At 38.1% G+C, this 21,636-nt stretch overlaps 1 protein-coding gene across 1 annotated transcript in view; it reads right to left on the bottom strand.

The window, feature by feature from the left end:
- Positions 1-846: 846 nt before the first annotated feature.
- The window catches only part of man1a2 (mannosidase, alpha, class 1A, member 2), a 161,590-nt gene continuing 140,800 nt past the window's right edge, over positions 847-21,636 (bottom strand). The window contains exons 11-14 of the mRNA XM_059343553.1: positions 19,494-19,713; positions 17,203-17,375; positions 10,623-10,738; positions 847-5,623 (exon numbers count right to left, since the gene is read on the bottom strand). Coding sequence (XP_059199536.1) covers positions 5,488-5,623; positions 10,623-10,738; positions 17,203-17,375; positions 19,494-19,713 — 645 coding nt within the window. The 3' untranslated portion in view covers positions 847-5,487. The remainder of the gene's footprint in view (positions 5,624-10,622; positions 10,739-17,202; positions 17,376-19,493; positions 19,714-21,636) is intronic.

A 21,636-nucleotide genomic window follows, 5' to 3' on the forward strand; every position in this document is an offset into this window, starting at 1 on the left:
TGAATAGAAAATTAAAAAAAACTTATTTTTTTCAGAGTGTATTTGATATTTAGTGTGTGAACTGAAATATATGGCACATTTATAGATAATAAAACTCTTAATTTATCTTCAATCTGACTATTTGAATTTCTAGAAATCTGACCCAAGTAAACTTGTTTTATTTGTGAGGTTTAAAAGCTCTTGCTCCTGCTCATCTGTAAATCAAGTAGACATATCAAAATACAATAGATTTTACTGTTTTAAAAGAGTAATACTGATATTTAATAGCTTTTATTAAATATGCAGCCCATGCCCATCACTATAAAAGTCCTAAAAAGGGTTAAAATAGTAAAATGTGGGAAAGAAAACCTCTGAATATGAGTCCCTGTGGTAAAGAGCTGTGTGTCATTTATTTTGATGGATTAGAACTTCGATGTATGAAAAAACAAAGTTTAAAGATCAACTTTTAGGGTTGTAACAACAATAAACCTCTTTACTGTCAGGGCTTCACATAAAGTTAAAACACAGAATAAGTTTGTTTCTGATCACTTTTCATAACATCTTTATTGAATTTGTGTCTCAGTTTTAAACATATTTACAGATACTTTAATTTTATTTATTTTTTTAGTTCAGTAAAAATACAAATACAGAACACTCAGTTTTTCAAAATCAGTGTCGCTCCGCGGCAACTCGATGTCCGCCCAGGTGCCTCCGCCCGGGCTCCCTCCCCCCGTCAGATATAAGTGGTGATGATGTCAGCGTGATGTTAGAGAGCAGGGAACAATTCGGAGAGCAAAGACTGTACTGCATTAATGTAATGTTGAGACTGATGACAGAGAAGATGCACGATGGAGAGAAATATCCTGTATGTACATTATGAGAGCTTCCTCAAAACTCTAAACCAAAATTTGATTTGTTGTTGTTTTATTTATTTAAAATTAATCACAGATCAACCTGAACACTGGCCAGAAGTTTGGTCAAAGCTGTTTGGCTTCAAACCCAAATAATAATAATAATAATAATAATAATAATAATAATAATAACAACTTAAATATTAAGATACTGTTTTCAAAAAAGTCTTAAAGCAGCAGACAACAAAAATATTTAAAGTAGATATAATTTTGTATCTTTAGCTTATTATTTCTTATTTTTGTTCTACATTATTGCAGATATTAGATATATGTATAGTTTTTTTTTGTATTCTGATTCTATACTATTGTCATCCAATCCAATAAAAACACCAAAACCAACAAGTTTGAGTCCCTCAAAACTGTATCCATTTCCCAACTGTGTCTGTGGCTCACAGCACAAAACCAATTAATAATAATAATAATAATAATAATTCAAAAATTCATGTTAAACTCAAGAACTAAATGGGACAAACAAACAAAAACAGATGGGAACTGCAGCAGTTTGAAGCAAACAGGAGGAAATAATACGTCTGAGGACTATTTTCAGCGGCGGATTAACACACATTTGGGGCTCTACAGGATGCTGTATGAGTTCATGATGATGAAGAATATGTTGACCATTATTAATAGTTTTTGGACAGCAACATGACTCAGAGGTACAGATGAAGAAAATGTCATTTGGATCAATTAATATTGGTTTTGGTCTTTTAATTGGGATTATTTGACAATAAGAAAAAGAAAAATATATCTCCAGCTTCACGCTCTAAATGCTCTAAAAGTTTTTACTAGGCTGTGGAACACATTGTGCTCCGCTTGCAAAGAGCAGCTTTTTGACCCAAACTGCTTTCAATTTTGTCAATAACTCTGTTTAGATTCACAAAAAAATCTGTTTTTTGCACTTATTCTGAAAAAACAAAGACAATATTCCTTCTAAATGTTTGCATGGCTAATTAAAATGAATATACGACTATTATTCCTGTTAACCTGCAGCTGTGCAAACTGATTTATGTTAAATTTAAGGCTGTGTTTGACGTTCGTCAAAATATGGAGAAAAAATTGAGCTGCTGCTAGAGCTGATTGTGCTGTTTTGCTTCTTTGCATCAAAATAAAACATTTCAACGTTTTCTACACAGCCTCCCTCTTCCATTCTTTCAACTGTTTAATTAGTGTGTACAATGCACAGAGCTGACCATAAACAGACAATAGTGTTGCAAACTGCAGTAAAACCTCAGACGCAGTTTCTGCATGTTCAAAAAAATCCTCCTAAAAACTGAATAACATCAGCACACCCCACATGTATTTATGGGTAATTGCAACATTTTGCCTAATCTATCAACTTCTACATGATTTTATTGACAGACGAGCAGCTGGATGACAAATGTAGATATTTACTACTGAATATGATAATAAGTTTTAAGAGAGCTTTGGTCATGTGTCCGGGCAGTAAACAAACCTTTTTTTCTATCATTTTGCACTCTGAGCAGTTTGCAGACTGTCCTCGAGTATCTGCACATCAGAGAGGACAGACGATGTTTGTGCAAACAGAAACAACAGGAACAGCCGTGTGTCATCAGGATGTATTACAGAACACAAAAGCAAAGGACGTGAAAAAAAGCACAGTATCGGCCAAGGCCTCACACATCTGACAATAAGGCTTGAAAAAGAATCAAAACAGACACACAAACAAAAACTTCTTGGTTTTAGTGCAATTCCTACTCTTCAGCTTTAACGCCTGCATGAAAATAAATCATCTTTAGTAGTCGAATCTGCTCATTTCCTGTCTTCTTCTAAACCGAGACGATGATACGCAGAGTGGACACACATACAGGCTTTTATGAGCTCACGGAAAATATCCAAATATTCAAAATGCACTCTTTCTCAAAATCACACACAGACATTGCACGAGTCACTGAGCCCATCATTCAGCCTGTCATTTGTAGTTTTACAAGGGACATTTTAAAAAAGCAAAAACATCACGGTGGAATCTTTACCAACATGTGTGGTAGAACATACAGTTCTAATTTAAAAAACAAAAAACAAAATAAAAAGCATTTGGCTGATGGAGGATGTATATTTTGACAAACAGCAAAAACACAAAGTGGTTTGAGTGAAAGTTTGACTTCTGAAAAGACACTTGTTTTATCATTGGGTTATTTAACCTCAACAAAACTCCTCCGTCTTCTCCTCTGCTGCCATTTTATCTCCCTCCTCCTAAATTAAAAAAAAAAGTAACCCCTTTATCTGCTTCTGCTGTCATATTTTAAATCTGCATCATTAGTTTTTACTTTAAAAAAAATCTTTTAAAAACAAACTTTTTATACAAACTTTTCAAGCAGCACGTCTGACTCTTCTGCAGCTTCAGTAAAATATATTTCTTACACCTTTATTGTCTGTCTCTGACATATTTAGTAGCATTTTTGTAGCGTTTGTGTGGACAGATTTATTTAGAGAATGTGGCCTCAGAAAGTCACAGAATAAGATATAGAGTGGATTATATTAAGTGTAAAAACCTTCAAGTCCGTGTTCATTCAGTTAATCTCTCTGGGCTGTTTCACAGTCGAGTTGTTTTCTTTGTTTGCCAAAAAATATATATTTAATAACAGAATGTATCATCTATTACTGGGCGACTAGAGCAGTAAAGTAAGTGTGTGTGTAAGTGTGTGTGTGTGTGTGTGTGTGTGTGTGTGACTGAGCAGACGCGTGGTGTGTGTGGTGGCTCTGACTTCACTCAGTGAGGCCACGCTCCTGATATATCACAGCATACGGAGCAAACTTACTTTTCTGACTATCAAACTTTTACAGAGAAGAGAAAATACATAAATACTCAGCAAAGGAAAATGAAACAAGTTAAAAAAAAGACTGATTTGCTCTAATTCAGGATTCTCCCAAGCCTCAGATTTTGAAGTTTATTTCATGATATGTCGGCTTTTTAAGGTTGTTTACTATAAATTAAACAGGTGAATGTCTGTATATTTGAGGTTAAAAACAATATTTCAATATTTTTATGCAAAATAGTTTGGATGAATAAGAGATTATGCAAACTATCCAGACTATTTCTAGACTTTATTGTGAAGGTTGAAGTTAAAAGCAGAAAACCTCTTTTGTGACGTTTTGATGTTTAGTTAAAGATATGTCAGCTTTTTAAGGGTGTGCATTTTAAACGGGTGAATGTCTGTATATTTGAAAGTTAAAAACAATATTTATGCATATTTATTAATACTTATCCATAATTTATGCAAAAATAGTGATCAAGAGATTATCCAAATTATCCAGACTATTTTTAGATTTTTTTATCATGGACATTGAGAGGATAAAATGAAAGCAAGAGGAAAAGAAGTGAGAAATGTGAGATAAATGCAGAAAATAAGATGAGGGATTGTAGAAAAATAAGTGGAGAATTTAAACATGATGAGTTCATGCATCTTATAGTTTGCTGGTCCAAACTGGAGATATTTGGGCTGAACAGAGTGAAAGTTTTATGGGAGCTCAGCAGGGAGACTTCATTTATTTAGCTCTTTCTTTCAGTGCTTCACTTCTATTTTCCCCTACTTCATATTTTTTCCCATTCAAAGTGCACAAATAAATGATTTACAGCAGGTCGTACAACCACACACGCGCACACACACACACACAGCATTGTTGGGTTCAAGCCTGAAAATGATTTATGAAAAAGATGGGAAACAAGAGGATGTGTATTGGAGATTAAAAAAGCAGCATCCAAACGAGTAGCAGCAGAAGTTTTACGGGTTCTGGCTCGTTGACGTCTCTAACTGGAGGAGAGAAACTGGAAAGATGTGGAGGTGGGGAGGGCCTGCTGCTGTCCCCGTGTCCTTACTGTTCCACTTACGATGGTCCGCTTTGCTGAAAAAGGAGGATTAAAGGAGGAGGAGGAGGATCCACAAACCTGCCCTCGTACGTGATGATGTGACGAGCTGCGAACAGTTCCAGGTCAAAGTTCATCTGATGAAGATTAAACAGGAAGTGGAATGGGGGGCGGGGTTTAGGGGAGAAGCAAAGGGCTTTGATTCAACCCTGTGTCCCCTTTAACGATTTGTCCAAACAGAAGAAGAAAAAAAAACCCCACACCTTATCAACAGACCCTGCAAAGTCCTCAAGTCTGCCTGGAACAAAAAAAAAAAAAAAGACACTTCTGTCTGTCAGTACAGTGTTCTTCACAGAAAGCCCCATAATGCACTCTGAGTGCCTCAGCTTGAGTCTGTATGGGAGGAAAAGTTTGGTCAAATCTCAAATAAACACTAAAAACAATAACAAAATAAATCAAGCCTCCGGTTCCGGAGCTCGGTCCTTCAGAGTCACTGTGAGGCTGAGCAGTGCACCCACCGTCTTTCTGATTCAAGCAGAAAAACAGAGAGATCAACAGAGTAAAACAAAGAAGAAGAAGACTCTCAGCCGTCCTCTGCCTCCTCTGGTTGATGTCTGCAGTCCAAAAGCAGTCAAAAGTCTGTAGAGCTGAATGTAAGTTTGTCCAGTGTTTGTTTGGTGGGTGGGTGGGTTTTTTTTGGGGCAGGTAGGCAGGTAGGCGGGCGTACAGGTGGTGCCCCCTGGTGCTGTGGTGGAGGAAGATGACCCTGTCCATCTACAGCTGAGCCGGCTCGCTGCCGGGCAGCGTGATGTTGCCCAGGTGGAGGACAGGAAGTGGGTGAGCCTCCGTGTTGAAGACCCAACTCTCAAACGGCATCAGGTCGTCGCTGGAGAACAACAGGTACAGATACCTGAGGGGGGGAGAGGTGGAGGTTCAAAGAGGGAGGAATAAAGGGGTAAGGATGAGGAGGAAAGTGAAGAAGAAGAAGGAAGTGAATAAACAGAAAATAATTTGTTCACCCTATGAAAGTGTTTTCTTTTAAAAATGTAGAATGCAGAGAGAAACTTTAAAAACAGGCATTATCCTTACATTTCCTGACAGTCCTTGAACGGATCATGTGTTTTTAATGATTTTGTTAAAATAAGTAACGTGTGATATTTATGTCAAATTCACTTCATTGTACATGACTCAATTAAAACGTGTCCAAAAAGAAAGCGTTTGGAATTACTAGATCCTGTTAAAAACATTAAATTCTGCTCCTCAGTAAATCTGTTTACACAGAGCTGAGAGGAGAGGAGAGGCTGGAAACATGTTAATAGTTCAATATGTGGAGACCCAATTTCTTTTTTCCCACATTCATGACACTTCATGATAACTTATATATAATTCATATATAATTTATATGACATAACTTTATATGACATATGTTTTCTTGACCATTATAAGACTGTAATCATGCATTATACTGTTTTTTTCCTGCTAAAAATTCTGCAAAAGAACTACCTGTTGTGTGAACAGACTTCAGTGTATATCAAAAATCAATAAAGTTCAGATTAAGACCTTCAATTTAAAACCTACTCTCTTTTTTGTGCTTCTGAATTCTGATTAAAATAAAAATGTGACAAACACACACACGCTGCTGAAGTAATTAAGCTTCACAAGTGTTTGGATGCTCCGTCTTTGTGCAGATCTGCGTGACTTCCAGCCAATCAGCAGCCTGTTACTGTATTGCTTAAATGTGATTGGCTGGCAGCCAGCGGGGGCAAAGACACAGATAGGCACTAAAGGCTGCAGAACACAGAGGCATTCAAATGTCAGCGTCTCAGCGAGCGTCCAGCCAGTGTGGCGAGTGACCTTTAATGACTTCATACACCAAAGACAGATTTGACTGCGTCTGACGCTCTGTGGGTTTTAATTTCAGACACATTTAAGTTTAAAAACGGAGGGCAGATAAGCAGCTTCCTGCTAACAGAAGGGCAGGCAGAGCAGCCAGTAAAACCTCCGTTTGCTCTGTTTTATGATTATGTTTGACACGTCACACTGTTTGATCGTCAGGAACAACTGTGACTTCCATCTGAACTGCCTGGAGGAGAAACATTCACAGAGCTGCCAGCAGGGGGAGCCAGAGAGCCACATTACAGGGTCACAGACTGCAGTTTCCCCCTCACCCATCACTAAAGATGATGCACCACATTCACCAATACGGCCTTTTGTATTAATCAGCATTTAAAACACATGTGGAAAGACGAAGGAATGGAAAGATAACAACAGATCAGTCGGTGTTTTAACTTTCAGCATGAAGAGAAATGCTGATGTGCAGCAACTGTACAGAAAGCGAGGCTTATGTGGTCACATGACTGGCTCTTTAATCCTAACATATAAGCAAAAATTGAAGATGTATTTGCCAATAATATCATTTATAAATCTTCTTTGAATAATACCTTTTTGGAGACCTTAAATTTAAATAATTTGAAAGTTTTCACAGGATCAAAAAGTGTCATTTATGATCCATCATTTGTTCTGGAGAAGCTTTTTCTTATATAGGTATGATGCTGTATGTAAACAAAAGCTTGTGCAAGTCATCAGTTAATAAAAATCACCCCAAAACATGGGGTAACATGATGCTGGCAGTAAGGCTGGACCAACTGACCACTGAGCCCAACATTATGATTTAAAAGCCTCCTGTCTCAGTCCTGACAATTGTTACTATAACACACAGAGTTGGAAGTTAAAGGTTTATGTCTGGTGGTATTAACGCATATTTTTGTGCATTGGCTCTCATAACCAGTCGGGTGGTGGGTGCATATTATCAATAATAGAAAGAATAAGTAGCTTACAGAGAGACCAGGCAAGGAGGTGATGATGGGCTTCAATGTGTAAAAATTAAATATAGTAATTGATCCCCAATGTACAGCACTGTGCAAAAGTGGAAAAATGCTGTAAAATAAGAATGCTTTCAAAAAATGAAATGTGAATAATTTATTTTTTTATCAATTAACAAAATGAAAAATGAGTGAACAGAAAAAAATCTTAATCAAATCAATATTTGTTGTGAACATCCTTTGCCTTCAAACCAGCACCAATTCTTCAAGGCTTTTGCACAGCTTGCACACTTTCTTTTATAGTTTTATATGCATGTACACTACATGAATATAAAACTATAAAAGAAAGTATATAAACAACAACTATACCATCGTCCATTGCAATGTTTGCCGGATGTCACATTTAACTCTATATCTGTCCTGTCAAGATAAAATACTGAAGATTCTTATGTTTCTACTTTTAGTCAGGTTTTCTTTTTTTTCTTCAAGGAATACTAATTATGTATTATTACATATTAGTTATTAGTTAGATATAGATATTTCTCTGTAATAGTTTTCCTTGTTGGTGGCAAAATCTGCCACTCCCACACTGGATTAAAACTAGAGCAAGGCTGACAATGACACCATTTCTAAATAATGGCAAAATAATAGCAGTCCAATGTGACTAACCAGATTAATCCAGGTTTTTAGTATATTTTTTATTGCTACATGGCAAACAAGGTACCAGTAGGTGCAGTAGATTCTCAGAAAACCAACAAGACCCAGCATTCATGATATGCACGCTCTTAAGGCTGTGCAATTGGGCAATTAGTTGAAAGGGGTGTGTTCAAAAAAATAGCAGTGTCTACCGTTGACTTTAAAAACTCAAAACTATTTTGTACAAACTTTTTTTTTCTATGATTTAGCAATCCTGTGATCACTAAACTAATATTTAGTTGTATGACCACAGTTTTTTATAACTGCTTCACATCTGTGTGGCATGGAGTCAACCAACTTGTGGCACCTTTCAGCTGTTATTCCACTCCAAGATTCTCTAACAACATTCCACAATTCATTTATATTTTTTGGTTTTGCTTCAGAAACAGCATTTTTGATGTCACCCCACAAGTTCTCAATTGCTTCATCGTTAAATAGAGGCCACCTGATTCACACCTGTTTTTTCACAAAATTGATGACCTCACTGATTGAATGCCACACTGCTATTTTTTTTAACACACCCCTTTCAACTAATTGCCAAATTGCACAGCCTTAAGAGCTGCATATCACGAATGCTGGGTCATGTTGGTTTTCTGAGAATCTTCTGCTGTTAACTTGTTTGCCATGTAGCAATAAAAAAATTACTAAAAACATGGATTAATCTGGTTAGTCACATTGGACTGCTATTATTTTGCCATTATTTAGAAATGGTGTCATTATAACATAGTTTATAAATAAAATCTTCTTTTCATTACACCTTGTATGTACAATGTATAATAATGTAAAATAATGACAAATTTTCTTAAAGAAAATTATTAGTTTAACAAACCCGCCGTCATCTCTATGAAAAATCAGTGCACGATCCACACAGAAATAAGAGCATTTTCATTCCAGCTCCAAAATTCACTTCAGCTACCATATCCGTAATCTGTGAATTTTCTTCCTCTAAAACTCTAATATTGGTTGGACTCTAATTAAAAGTGATTCCACACACGGGGGATTCACAGGAAGCCAAGAGTGCATGTAATCAAGCGTTACTGATTTAATTTTATCTCACTGATATCAGCCTCATTCTTTAATGTTTTCTCTCCTCGCGAGCAAACCAAACATTTCCTACTGCTGCTACTTCTCATTACAATCATTAACACGGGCTGGATATCATTGTGGAGCAGACACAGCGAATGTAATCCATATTTTACATCAAAAATACGGCCACAAAACAAGAAAATTGTCGTTTTTCTGCCTTTGTTTGAGAGCAGATCATTTGTACATACTGCAGGGTGTGAGCTGGAGTGAGATAAAGAGCTGCAGGTGAGAAACTGAACACGTGCAACTCCTCAGCAACAGAACAGCTGTTTATGTGTGGAAAACTACTTGTGCCATGTGCAGCATGACATCCAACCAGGTTGCTCATGTAAGGATGAAAAAGCACCAATTACTGACTGATAAATATATGTGTCGGTGACGTAAACACTTTTACTGCTCTACTGTTGTATTTCTGACAAAGTCGCTGCTGACAGAGTGTTTTTGTGGTTTTAAATCGCACTTTTTTATTTAACTTTTATTAAGCAGGTAATCGTATTGAGACACAGGGTCACATTCTCAAAATAGACCTGTTCATGACACACAGAGATGACTCCCGCACAAGAGACATAGATTTATGCAACAATAACGAAATTTAAACAAAACGAACCGCTGCAATAAATAGATGTGCAAAGTTTTTCCTGTTTTGACATACAGTAATATAACACAAAGTTACGACATAATAGTACATTTATACATTTTAAAGAATTTTAGAACAATAAAACTCTAAATATGAACACAAACGGACTACTGCAGACGTTTTCTCCGGAAGGGGTAAATCAAGCGGGAAAGCTTTAGTTTCCTGCTTCCAGTTTAAAGTAAGAAATGTGGAGTAAGAAAAGGACTTTCTACCTTTAATTCTGTATGGACTGAAGGGACAGAAAAAATCAAAAGCTTTAGGAGTGTAGGCTTGCTAATACCTTCAGTAATCACTGATTCGACTGAAATCTTACAGACAATAACTTTAACCATGAGTAGATTTTGTGTTTCAGGCTTGCTTTAAAGTTGGAAGTCCTTTTACCTTCCATAACTTGTTTAAAAAACCTCTATTGAACGTCTGTGACTGACATGCTGCAGCTTTTATCTTTCCGTAAAAAAAAAATCTGCTGACTTATTTAAAACAATTCCACAAAATATGACCAACTAATTGTCGCAATCACTTTCCTCTGACACATCCTTTCAATCAGCCGAACCCTCCACACACCCACCCACCAAATAAAAAGTGATTAATTAATTATCTAAATGACTGATGGGTCATAAATCAGGCCAATTAATCAACCTATTACTGCAAAGTGTTGGAGCACTTACTTGAGCGTCTCGGCCAAGAAGAAGCTCTGCTGCACGTCGTCGTAGGTCGGGTTGGACGAGTAGACGTCCTTCACCCCTGAGAAGCCTCCGCTCACCCTGCAGTATTTATCGATGGCCTGGAGGGCGCGTGGAGGGAGGGAAGGAGGCAAGGGAAGGAAGGGGAGAGGAAGGAAAAGGGAAGGGTAGAAGACAGAAAATGGTGGGATAAAAATTGACAAAAATATAAAAAAGAAGGCAGAAAAGGAGGAAAATGGTAATAGAATGACAGAAAAAACAAGAGAAGAGGGGCAAAGAGAAAAGGTGGGGGTGGGAAGGAGAGCACAATTTTAATAAGCTTACAAAAGCATGCTATAATTAATTTCTTTGCTTGTGACAGATTAGAGCGAGTCCTGGGGAGACCCATACAGGAAACAGCAGCTGCAGAAAAAGAAGATTACCACAAACGCCTACCCTGCATTTTAACATTTTATTCTTTTAAAATGTTCTTTTCTACAAGAGCAGCTTTATAATAAAGGAACACACTGTTTTATGTAAAAAAAGTAAAAGTTGTCCTTTGTGGATGTTGCTCAGGGGTCAATTTTACAATCTAATCAGGTCGATTTCCATTTAACAGCATGCGTACAGTTGTTACAATGTTTCTTTCATGTGTCTTTTGATTTCCCTTTGATAAAGAAAACATGTAATCTGTGCATGCATGAAGGGTTTAAAGCTACAGTCACAATCTGATTTCTTTAGATGCCAGATTTTCTTTAAATCCCAACAAAAAGACACATGGTGTCCAGTCCTTTTCAGGACAAATTTAAGCCACTTTCGTAGGTGGTTTTGATTGGGGATGTAAAATCCCTCTCTGTGCGTTCCCTCTGGCTTTCGAGGGTTTATCTCCGATCCGCCGCACACGACAGATGTGATGTCAAATGTTTCCACCACAACAAAAACAACAAATATGGAGGACGGCCAGTTAGAAAACAGCAGAGCCCGGACTATTTAAACAGATAAAGCTGCAGTGACAGCAAATGTAGACAAGCACAAACCTTATTTAACATCTACAATAACATAAATGAATGTAGATATTGATTTGTAATGTCCCTGATAAATTGAGCAAAAATATGTATGATTTTTTTCATTCTATTATCAAAAAAGCATTTTCTAACGCTAGCTTAGCAGCACTCCAAATAAAAGATTTATTCATTAACTAATAAATCATTAAACTGCAGTGCGGATGATTTCTATTTTTTAAGATTTAGCACCATGCTATATAATGGAAGGTATTTTATGTAACTTTTCCACATTAAAATCTTTGAAAACGACATAATATTTGTTATGTATTTTGTTGAGTGTTCACTTACTTTATCCCAAAAGTTTCTAATAATTTTCAAACCAGAATAATCTGCAATTTTAATCAAATTAAGAGTGTTTTCTTTGGATGCCTTCTTTTTTGTGCTATGCTTTTCAAATCTTGTTTGTTTTTAACTTTAGATTTTATTTGAATGAAGGATTTTAGTCACAGAACGTCTGGATCTCAAGTTATCAGAGGAACAAGATGAGCTAAAGTTAGCCAAGCCACCAAACAGCTTGGAGAATAACAGATTTTTTTAAGTGAAACTTTTCATTTTTCACCCCTGAAACGCTCATATTCCAGCCATTTTACTGGTTTTAATCACTAGATCTGTCCCTTTTAGGGAAGAGGAGACTAAAATCTCCTGAACATCTGGATCTTGACTTATCAGAGAAACAAGCTGAGCACACATCAGCAGCATCAGAGAAAACACAGATTTTTTTAAGGCCATTAGTGTTTAAACTGGTTTTAAATTTTGGATCTGTTTGTTTGGAGAGGAGGAGACCTCTGAGGATAACTCAGCTCCCGGTAAAAACCTGGACACTGAAGGAATCCAAACCAGAGAAGCTGACTGTGATGACAGCAGAAAATGACATATTGTACATTGAAGCAGAGTGCATTGATTTTCTATCACATTCTAACATCCAACAAAACCAGATGATCCAGATAATAAAACAGATCATCCTATAGTAATTATGCTATTTATTTCCCCAGAAATCTGAGGTCCAGCAAACCCAATAAAATGTCTTCATATATATTGGCAGTTTCGTCCCCTCAGACCCACATCATGAGGACGCCCCACGGCTAAATGTCAAGAGCTGTTGGATCCTTTAGTTGCGAGGTCTTAATTGTGAGCAGTTGCCTCGCCTGCCTGCACACACGCTCACACGAGTCGGCAATAGCTCATTAAAAATGCAGCGATCGTGCAGCTGGTGACACAGACGGGACGCCATTACCTGTGTGCTCTATTGATTTGCTATGAGGACTTGTTACAGTGAAATTGGTGTCTCCATAAAAATTGTGGCTGCATTACACTCCCCACCCATACCTTATCGACTCTCACTATTAACGCATGTAATGGAAAGCATTATCTGTGTCCTTGTCTTTCAGTGTCTCACACACACACAAACTCAGACGCAGTTGCACACACACAGACACACACACAACACTCAACACACGTCTTCTCCCTCCGCCCCGTCCTCGATTGACCATTTTTGCTGTCAGCAGATTTCTGTCGCAAGGAGTTTGGGCCGTAATTCATGTTATTCATGGACTGCTGCGCCCGATGTGCGTTTGCCCTTCTGGATTTAGACTGCAGTGTCCCGCAAAACACACACCAAGTCTGTCCTTCATTATGTCTGGGCAGTTAAAAGACACAAAACACACAATCAAACAAACACTGACAACTTCAGATATTCTTCAGGTGTTACAGTATACCTATACATGTAACACACACACACACACACACAATGACCATCTGTGTAAATAAATTATCTGATAAAAAGTCTACCTGTAGGAGGAGGAGAAGGAGGAGCAGTGTGTCTGCAGCTGCTAAGTGAGGACACATTTCAAACTCCAGCTGGGCTTCACTTTAACACACTGACACACACATGGGTAAAACTGCACGCACACACACACACACACACACACACACACACACACACACACACACACACACACACACACACACACACACACACACACACACACACACACACACACACACACACACACACACACACACACACACACACACACACACACACACACACACACACACACACACACGCTACTGTGAAAAGAGGAAGCGTGACAAACAGAGGCAGGTTTAGTGGAGCAGATGGATGCAGTTTGGGTGCACGGGGAGTGTGTGTGTGTGTGTCTGTCTGTGTGTGTGTGAAGGGTGAGGAGACCAGTAGAGGGAGAGAGGACACTGAGCTTCGTGTGAACATGTAGAAAGCCTCAGGGCGTTGTGTGAGAAAAAAAGTTGTATGTGAGTGAAAGAAACAAGTAAGAAACATAAAAAGACATGAAAATTATACAAAAAGCTACGTTTTTAGAGATGGAAAAGTGCAAAAGAGGCAGAAGAAAAAGCAGGAAGCATAAAATAAGAGCATCCAAGATAGCCCAAATCCATGCTAAATACTTTTGAGTATGCCTACTATTGATGAAGACTATTTTGCCACAAAGAAATGCAAATTGAGGAGCTGTTCGGAATAAGAAAAAATGTTCATACTGTATACATTTAGTACAGTATGAAATATGGAATTTGGACAAAGCAATAGAGATTCATACACGTTTCCACCCACAGTGCTTTAGACTACATGTAGTTATAATGTATGTTGTTGTTTTTACAACATGTTGGACTTGAGCAGTCAAGTTTCATTAAAAAACAGCTGCTGCATTAGGTAACCACACTGGCATTTACAGGGTTAAAAGTCCAAAAATTAATGGCTATTTGGTAGTTATATTCAGGACTGAAGTCGGGTAAATTTAAAATTTAAATATAATTTAATTCAGCAAAATTGAAAAATAATATCTATACATGAGTTGTATAAATATATAAAAGCAGTTCTTTTGATGCAAACATTTTGTCCTATAAGAACATCAGAGCAACTTTTTGAAAGTGAGGCACAAAGGCTGAATCAGTCTCTAAACAGCCACTACAAAACTAAATAAAATCAGTCCAACATATATGCTCCGTTGTGTGCATTAGTATGCATGTATATATAAAATATTAAATAATGAAAGCGAGGCAGAGACAAGCCCTTCAGCAGTAGCTCTCTTTAGTGTCACTCATCCTCAGCACAATCACACATCATAAACACACTCTGCCAAAGTATTTGCTTTCCACACGAGTACTTACTCCCACTCAGAAAAACAAAGAGAAGTAGTTTCACTGCTTCAAAATGGAGGAAAAATAGGTGGCAAGAAGATTGGCAGGAGAAAAAGGGAAAAGAGAGAGTATGAAAAGAGTGGGAGAGGAAAAAAAGAAAGTGTGATGAACAGGGCGGTCGGAGAAGACACGAAGATGAGCTCTTTAATCCTGTCAGGAGAGGAGCAGCCGAGTGCTTTCATTTCTGTTCTACTTTCTTATTAAAACACAAAAGGAAAGAATAAATAACTAATAAAACCTGAAAGACCCACAAGCTCTCACGAAACACACACAGAAAACTAAAGTGTTTCTGTACATTAGTGGCCACTTGCAGCAGCATCATTCCTGCTGTCTGCAGCTCAGTGACACCTGCACTAAATCTGGTTTTCACCAGCTCAAATGAAGCCTAAAACAGTTCCCTGCCACAGGTGTCACAGCCACAGAGAGGAAATGCCACAAAAAACACCTTTTCATTTCGCTGGAGATAAATGTAGACTCGCAATTACACACAGTCTGATCTTGTGACTGAAAAGTCGATATTAAATCATAGTTTCAAACTGCAGCTCCCCGCACTGTTTAAATACTTTCACTCTCCACGAACACAAAACATAGAAAATAAATATAATCGGGAGCTTTGACATTTACTAATTTCAAACCACAGCATCCACATCAAATAAAGAAGTCATTATTTTATATCAACTAAGATATTAAATTATGTTTATTTCTAATAAGAAAGCTCAGTCTAACAGCTCCTTTTAAATATTTTTCTACCACTAACATTGCTTCAGGCGAAGAGAATGAACCTGATATTAGTGCCGTCTGCTAATAATCTTTTATTTAATCTCTGACTGTGCTTTTCGAACATCAGTTCATACCACAACGAAAACTGAATGTCTTTGTATTTTTAAGATCAGCACCAAATATATCCTTAACAGCACCATATCCTGTTCTTTCCAACCCCATTCACCTGATTTATGCAAGTGTATTACCTGCGTTGGACCTCAGTTTAAATGTACTGCACTTATATAGCTTTTCTAGTCTTTTGCAACCAGTCAAAGGGTTAGGGTTACACAGTCTGTAACACTACAGACTGCGCTCATTCAACACAGTCACGCACACATTCATACTGGTAGCAGAGGCTACCCTAAACCTGTCACCATCAGGAATTCATTCACGCACAGATGAACGCAGCATCAGGAGCAGTTTGGGCTTCAGCATCTTGCCCAAGGATGGTTTGACACGTAGGCTGCCATGGTCAGGGATCGAACCACCCACCCTCCATCAGGTGGCGACCGCTCTGCCAACTGATCCACAGCTGGAAGCAGATTCTCACACTTCACTTTCAAACTAATTTATATCTGATAACATCCTGGCATGAATAGAGGAACAACTGCTTTAGTACCTTTTCAGTTTTTGGCAGCCCACCACACAACACGACATGTTCAATACAGTGATTAAAGATGATGATGATTTTTTTTAAGCAGACTTCTGATTCCTTCTGCAACCGACGTATTGGTGCGTAATTGTGTGTTACGTTAGCGTGCTACTTTATGTTTGCTTTTAAGTTGATTATTTACCATTTATAATGTGTGTTTTCATGGGTGCTGCCATTGTTGTGTGATGTCAGATAACTCCGTCATGAAGTCAGGGTGAATGGATTTACCTCGAGTTCATGACGAAGGGACTCTGACTTTGGGCGCTGTTCCATTTTTTATGTTTGAAGTTAAGAAAACAGACGAGCCAATCAAACTGAAGCATCAGCTCTGTCCAGGGTCCTACCACTGCTGCTCTTCTCCATAAACTCTAATGCAATAATGTCAGATTTGCTTTATTTTTAAGCTGGTTTTGCTGATTTTTCGCTTGTCATGGTTCAAACATTTTGTCTGATGCACAACTAATAATGACACTCATTACCCAGAGAGGTTGGAAGGAGATATACGTTTCTTCTGATCAGAAGGGAGCATAAAACCTGTGGTGCTAATATTAGCACAGTACAGAACATTTATCATTAACTAGCACTTCATTGCTGCCATACCAACTGAAGGTATAGTGAATATACACACAAGCTGCTTCTGCCTTTTAATGATCCCAGCAGTGAATAAAATAAAAGATCCCTACAGAGAAGAACTCGTTTGCTAAAGACTGTAATAATTTTCTTTAAATAGAAACGGCACCATGTTCGCCGAATACACAAGACTCCATTGACAAAAATAGTAATTTTATGGTGTCGTAGAACACATTTCAAGTCGACAGAAAGAAAATAAAAACTCATGAGGGGGGAAATAGATGTCTCATGCCGTGCAGAGGTCTATCTATAGTCATTAAACTCAAAATGAATATTGGATTTATTTAAAGATTTTATTATTTACCTGTGCTGCCTCCCAGCCCCACTGCCGATATTTGGGGTCGTGGGTGAACCTCCACATGTACCAGTATGTCTCGATGACCTCCGGCCGCAGGATGTAGTATTTCTCGTTCTGCCGCACGGCCACCGCCTCCAGGCCGCTGTCGAACTTAAAGGCCTCCGGGCCGAGCTTCAACACTAGAGGGAAGAAGAGGAAGAAGAAAAACAGGGAAATGGAGGGGGACAGAGGAGATGGTGACACAGAAAAGAAAAAATAAATGGATGGAGAAGAGAGGAGGACAAATTTGAAGAATCAAAAAGAAGATGGCAGGGAAATGCAAATAAGGTAAAGAAGAAAGAAAAAGAGGGAAGATAAAATAAATAGATATGGGGAGAATAGAAAAAAGGATACATTTGAAGAATTTGAGAGGAGATGAGGGAATTGAAAATGGTGAGGAAGGAAAAACAGAAAAAACAAGAAGGAAAGAGTTGAAATTAAAACAAGGAAAGAAACCAAAAATAAAACAAAGTAGAAATGAGTGAAAGATGAAAAAGGGTGAGTAAATGATTGGAGAAACAGGGAAAGAAGAAAACAGGAGAGGAGATAAACATTATCTTTACTTGATATAAATTCATGCCTGATAAAGCCTCAGATCTGTTGATTTTACTGGATTTACAACCACTATTTCCCCTGCCAATTAAGTGTGATGGGCATTAAGGCTGTGGAAAATTACTGAGGAGTTGATGGGATGCTGACAGGAGTGTATTTGTAAGGATTTACACACACACACACACACACACACACACACACACACACAATTAACAACTAACAGGCCCACCTAGACAGCCTGACCACTGCTATAAAACTCCCCACTACCTAACTAGAAACCTCTCTCTCTCAACCCCTCTCTCCCTTCCTCTCCATCCCTCTCTCTATCTCCCCCCACCTCCTCTCATTCTCTCTCTTCCCCTCCCCCCCTTTCCTCCTGCCCTCTGTCTCACACGCTCGCACTCTCCATCTTCATTTGTTGCCAAGGCAACGTCTCCTCTTTTCTCAGAGCAACGACACAATATCTATCCACACACACTTACACATACAATCATGATGCAAGATCAGACGCTGGTGTTTCGTTGCTGACAACTATTGATCATCGTCGAGGAGCAGGTTTTTTTTTTAAAGGTTTCCTTCTATTAGATGATAAATTTACGCTTCCAGCGACTGAAAATATAATAAATAAAAACGTGACCGATCAACCTACCAGTCTTTAAAGATATATATAAATAATTCCCGATACAGATTCACTGGATTTATGGTGCTTTAGGGTGAATAATTGCTTGCAATCCTTCACAGTGGACCACTTACAGGCTATTTTTTTAATAAAATGAAGCAAATACAAATGTAAGTCTTGTTTGAAGCCTTGAGGTCATACATGTGCATTTATAGAACATGATACTGTAACAATAAAAGAAAAATTATCAAAATTAAGAACTAAAAAAACATAATACAACCCAGATACCAAATAAGAAAACCGAATGCATTAAATCCTGAATTCAAAAGACGGCAGGTATGACTGTCAACAGCATCAAAGATAAAGATGCTGCTTTTTGATTATGTAAACTGTTTTTCATACTGTTTTTTTGTGTAATGCACAGCGGCAGCCACCAGAGTTCAGTCTACAGGCAGTTTAGCTGAGAAACACAGCGACTTACAGGACTATTAAAACTAAAACAGATGCAATGAAGCATGTTTTAATTCTCTTAATCGCAACAAGCCGTTTCAGGGTTTTTCCCCGCTTTTTTACATTCTACTCACTGTGTTCTCTTAATTATATAAGTCTTGCAGCTCTATGGAATCAGCACAATCATGGCTGAAACATGTCTTTTGTGCAGTTCTGCCTGACTATCAGTGAATATTTGTCTCGAGACTGTTCGTCTCAGCAGAATCAATCATGGCTTCACAGTGTCACACAATTTTATATTTTTAACAATATTTAGTTATTTCATTTTTGGTATTAAATGAGACATGTAGAATTCTGAGATTTTGACAGAAATATCACAATTTTAAGCTTTGTTTTGGGTAATTGCAAAGAGTTAAATGTCATTATATACACATAAGTGTCTTTATGCAGTTTTCAATTCAATATATGTCAAAGGATCATCAAATGATCACATTCTGTTTGGAATCAGGGCTGTAATAATGGTTTCAATGTAATAAACACCATTGAAAAAAATTTAAAGTTATATTCAGATTGCTGCTATTAGTTTATTCACAATAAAAGTAAACGTGTGTGTGTGTGTGTGTGTGCCCCTGCTCACCTGTCCTGTCGTAGGACTCGTGGCAGGTGTGTGCGATCTCAGCTCCCAGCTGCAGGTAGTGTCCCGCCTTGTCGTCGGGCGAGCCGTCAGCGCCCAATGCGAACATGCCTCCGGCGAAGCACGCCAGGTGGCCCATCTTCCTCTCCAGGTGGCCGTTCTTCCACTCACCAATGAACGTCAGGCCGCCGTTGGACTTGCGAATCAGGTGGCGCTCAATTGCCTGGAGGGTTGGGAGTGTGTGTGTGTGTGTGTGTGTGTGTGTGTGTGTGTGGTAAATTATTAGGTGTTGTGTTTTGTGGTAGGTTTTCAGTGATAATGTGAACAGAGGATGAAAATGTATAACGAAGCGTACATATATGTGTGTGTGAGTGTATTTGCATGCAGGTAGTGATTAAAACAGAGCATTAGGATGTGTGAAATGTATATGTTGGGTGAGAATGTTGAGATAAGGTCAGAAAAGGAAAGGCAATGACACAGTATTCAGTGCATGTGGATGGAGGTTATGAATGGAATATTAAGTGATTGTGTGTGTTTGGGGGTGAAGAGGGTCAAAAAGAAGACAACAGAAGAAAAGTGGTGAGAGCAGAATTTAAAATCCAGCCACATCCGTCACCCTGTGCTCCGCAGCATCTGTTCTGCTCACTCTCTTGCACCCTTAATGATTGACAGACATCTTCATCAGCTAAAGACCACGAACATCTGCTTCCTGCTAAATTCAGTCCTCTCACATTATTTGAAACAAAAGGATATCTCACTCTTGGAAAGATTGGGACTGAAGACTGTGAGCAGAGAGTGAGTTTAGTGTTTTTAATTCGATGATAGGGATATTGCGGTTCTGAAACCGAGTCAGAAAAGCCATAAAAAACATCCAAGGATCTTGCATTTGTGGTCTTGTGAATGCAGCAGCTGCAGAGACATATTCTAGACACAAATGCAACAATCACTTGGTGCACAGACGTCGTGGGCGGAGAGAGACCTTGGGACGAGTGGTAAGAAGACAGGAGGGGGGTCACAGTGCTGGTGAGCAACAGGTGGTGTAACAGCAGCCACATTACTGCTAAAGAAAGCAGCTATAACCTGATATAAAACTGCTGAAAGTATCCGTCCATATTATTTGTCTTTGTTTTGTTTATATGACACAATCAGCTCCTGCAGACGTAGTTAATGACCTTGCCCACTCCGTTATTGTGCCTTTTCATACTGCTTTTCTGCAAAAGTACCATAACGAGCTCTGCCGTCATTTCGCCTTAAGACATACTGATTCTGCAACAGCGTAATAATTGGTGAATCTGTGAATTAACATTGCGATGTGGCATTACAGAACAAGGTGAGAGGAGACGGCAGCACTGTGTAACAGAGCAGCAGCAGTATGTGAACAATGAGCGGCGACAGGGACGAGTGCATTCCAAACAATAATGGTGGTAGAACTGCACATCGTGTTGTTTCTCTCTGTACAGATTCTACATACAAAGCAAAGAGGTCTGAACCAAACAGCCTTGACAACTGGAAAAAAATTAAATAAATAAAATTAGAGCTGTTATTGTTCAAGCTGCTGCAGGTTGAACCATGACTACACGTCTGAAACATTAGTTCAGATATTTTGGTGATGCTGGGCCTGGTTTATGTTTTTTATTTATTTATGTCCATTAACAAAGATACACAATGAAAAACAATTACTTTAACTGTATATTTAGTGAAATCAAATGTTGTCCTGTATAACCAACATATACAGTACTGCGCAAAGGTTTTAGGCAGGTGTGAAAAAAATGCTGTAAAATAAGAATGCTTTCAAAAATAGTGTTAATAGTTTATTTTTTATCAATTAAAAAAATGCAAAGTGAGTGAACTGAAGTAAATCTTAATCTATATCAATATTTGGTGCAACCAACCTTTGCCTTTAAACCAGCATCTATTCTGGCATTTTTTCACACCTGCTTAAGACTTTTGCACAGTACTGTACATATAAACGTAAAAATAAAGCATGCATATTTGTTGAATGAAGAATCAAATGATAAGTTTTACTGTGATGGTTTATCTCTCTCTGCAGCAGAATTTTAAACTCGTGGTTCAAAGGATAAATGGCTGCAAATACATTGTTGTTGTTTGTTTCCCTCAGATTATGCACACTGTACTGAAACAAAGT

This window comes from Centropristis striata, chromosome 10, assembly GCF_030273125.1.
Source record: "Centropristis striata isolate RG_2023a ecotype Rhode Island chromosome 10, C.striata_1.0, whole genome shotgun sequence".
NCBI lineage: Eukaryota > Metazoa > Chordata > Actinopteri > Perciformes > Serranidae > Centropristis > Centropristis striata.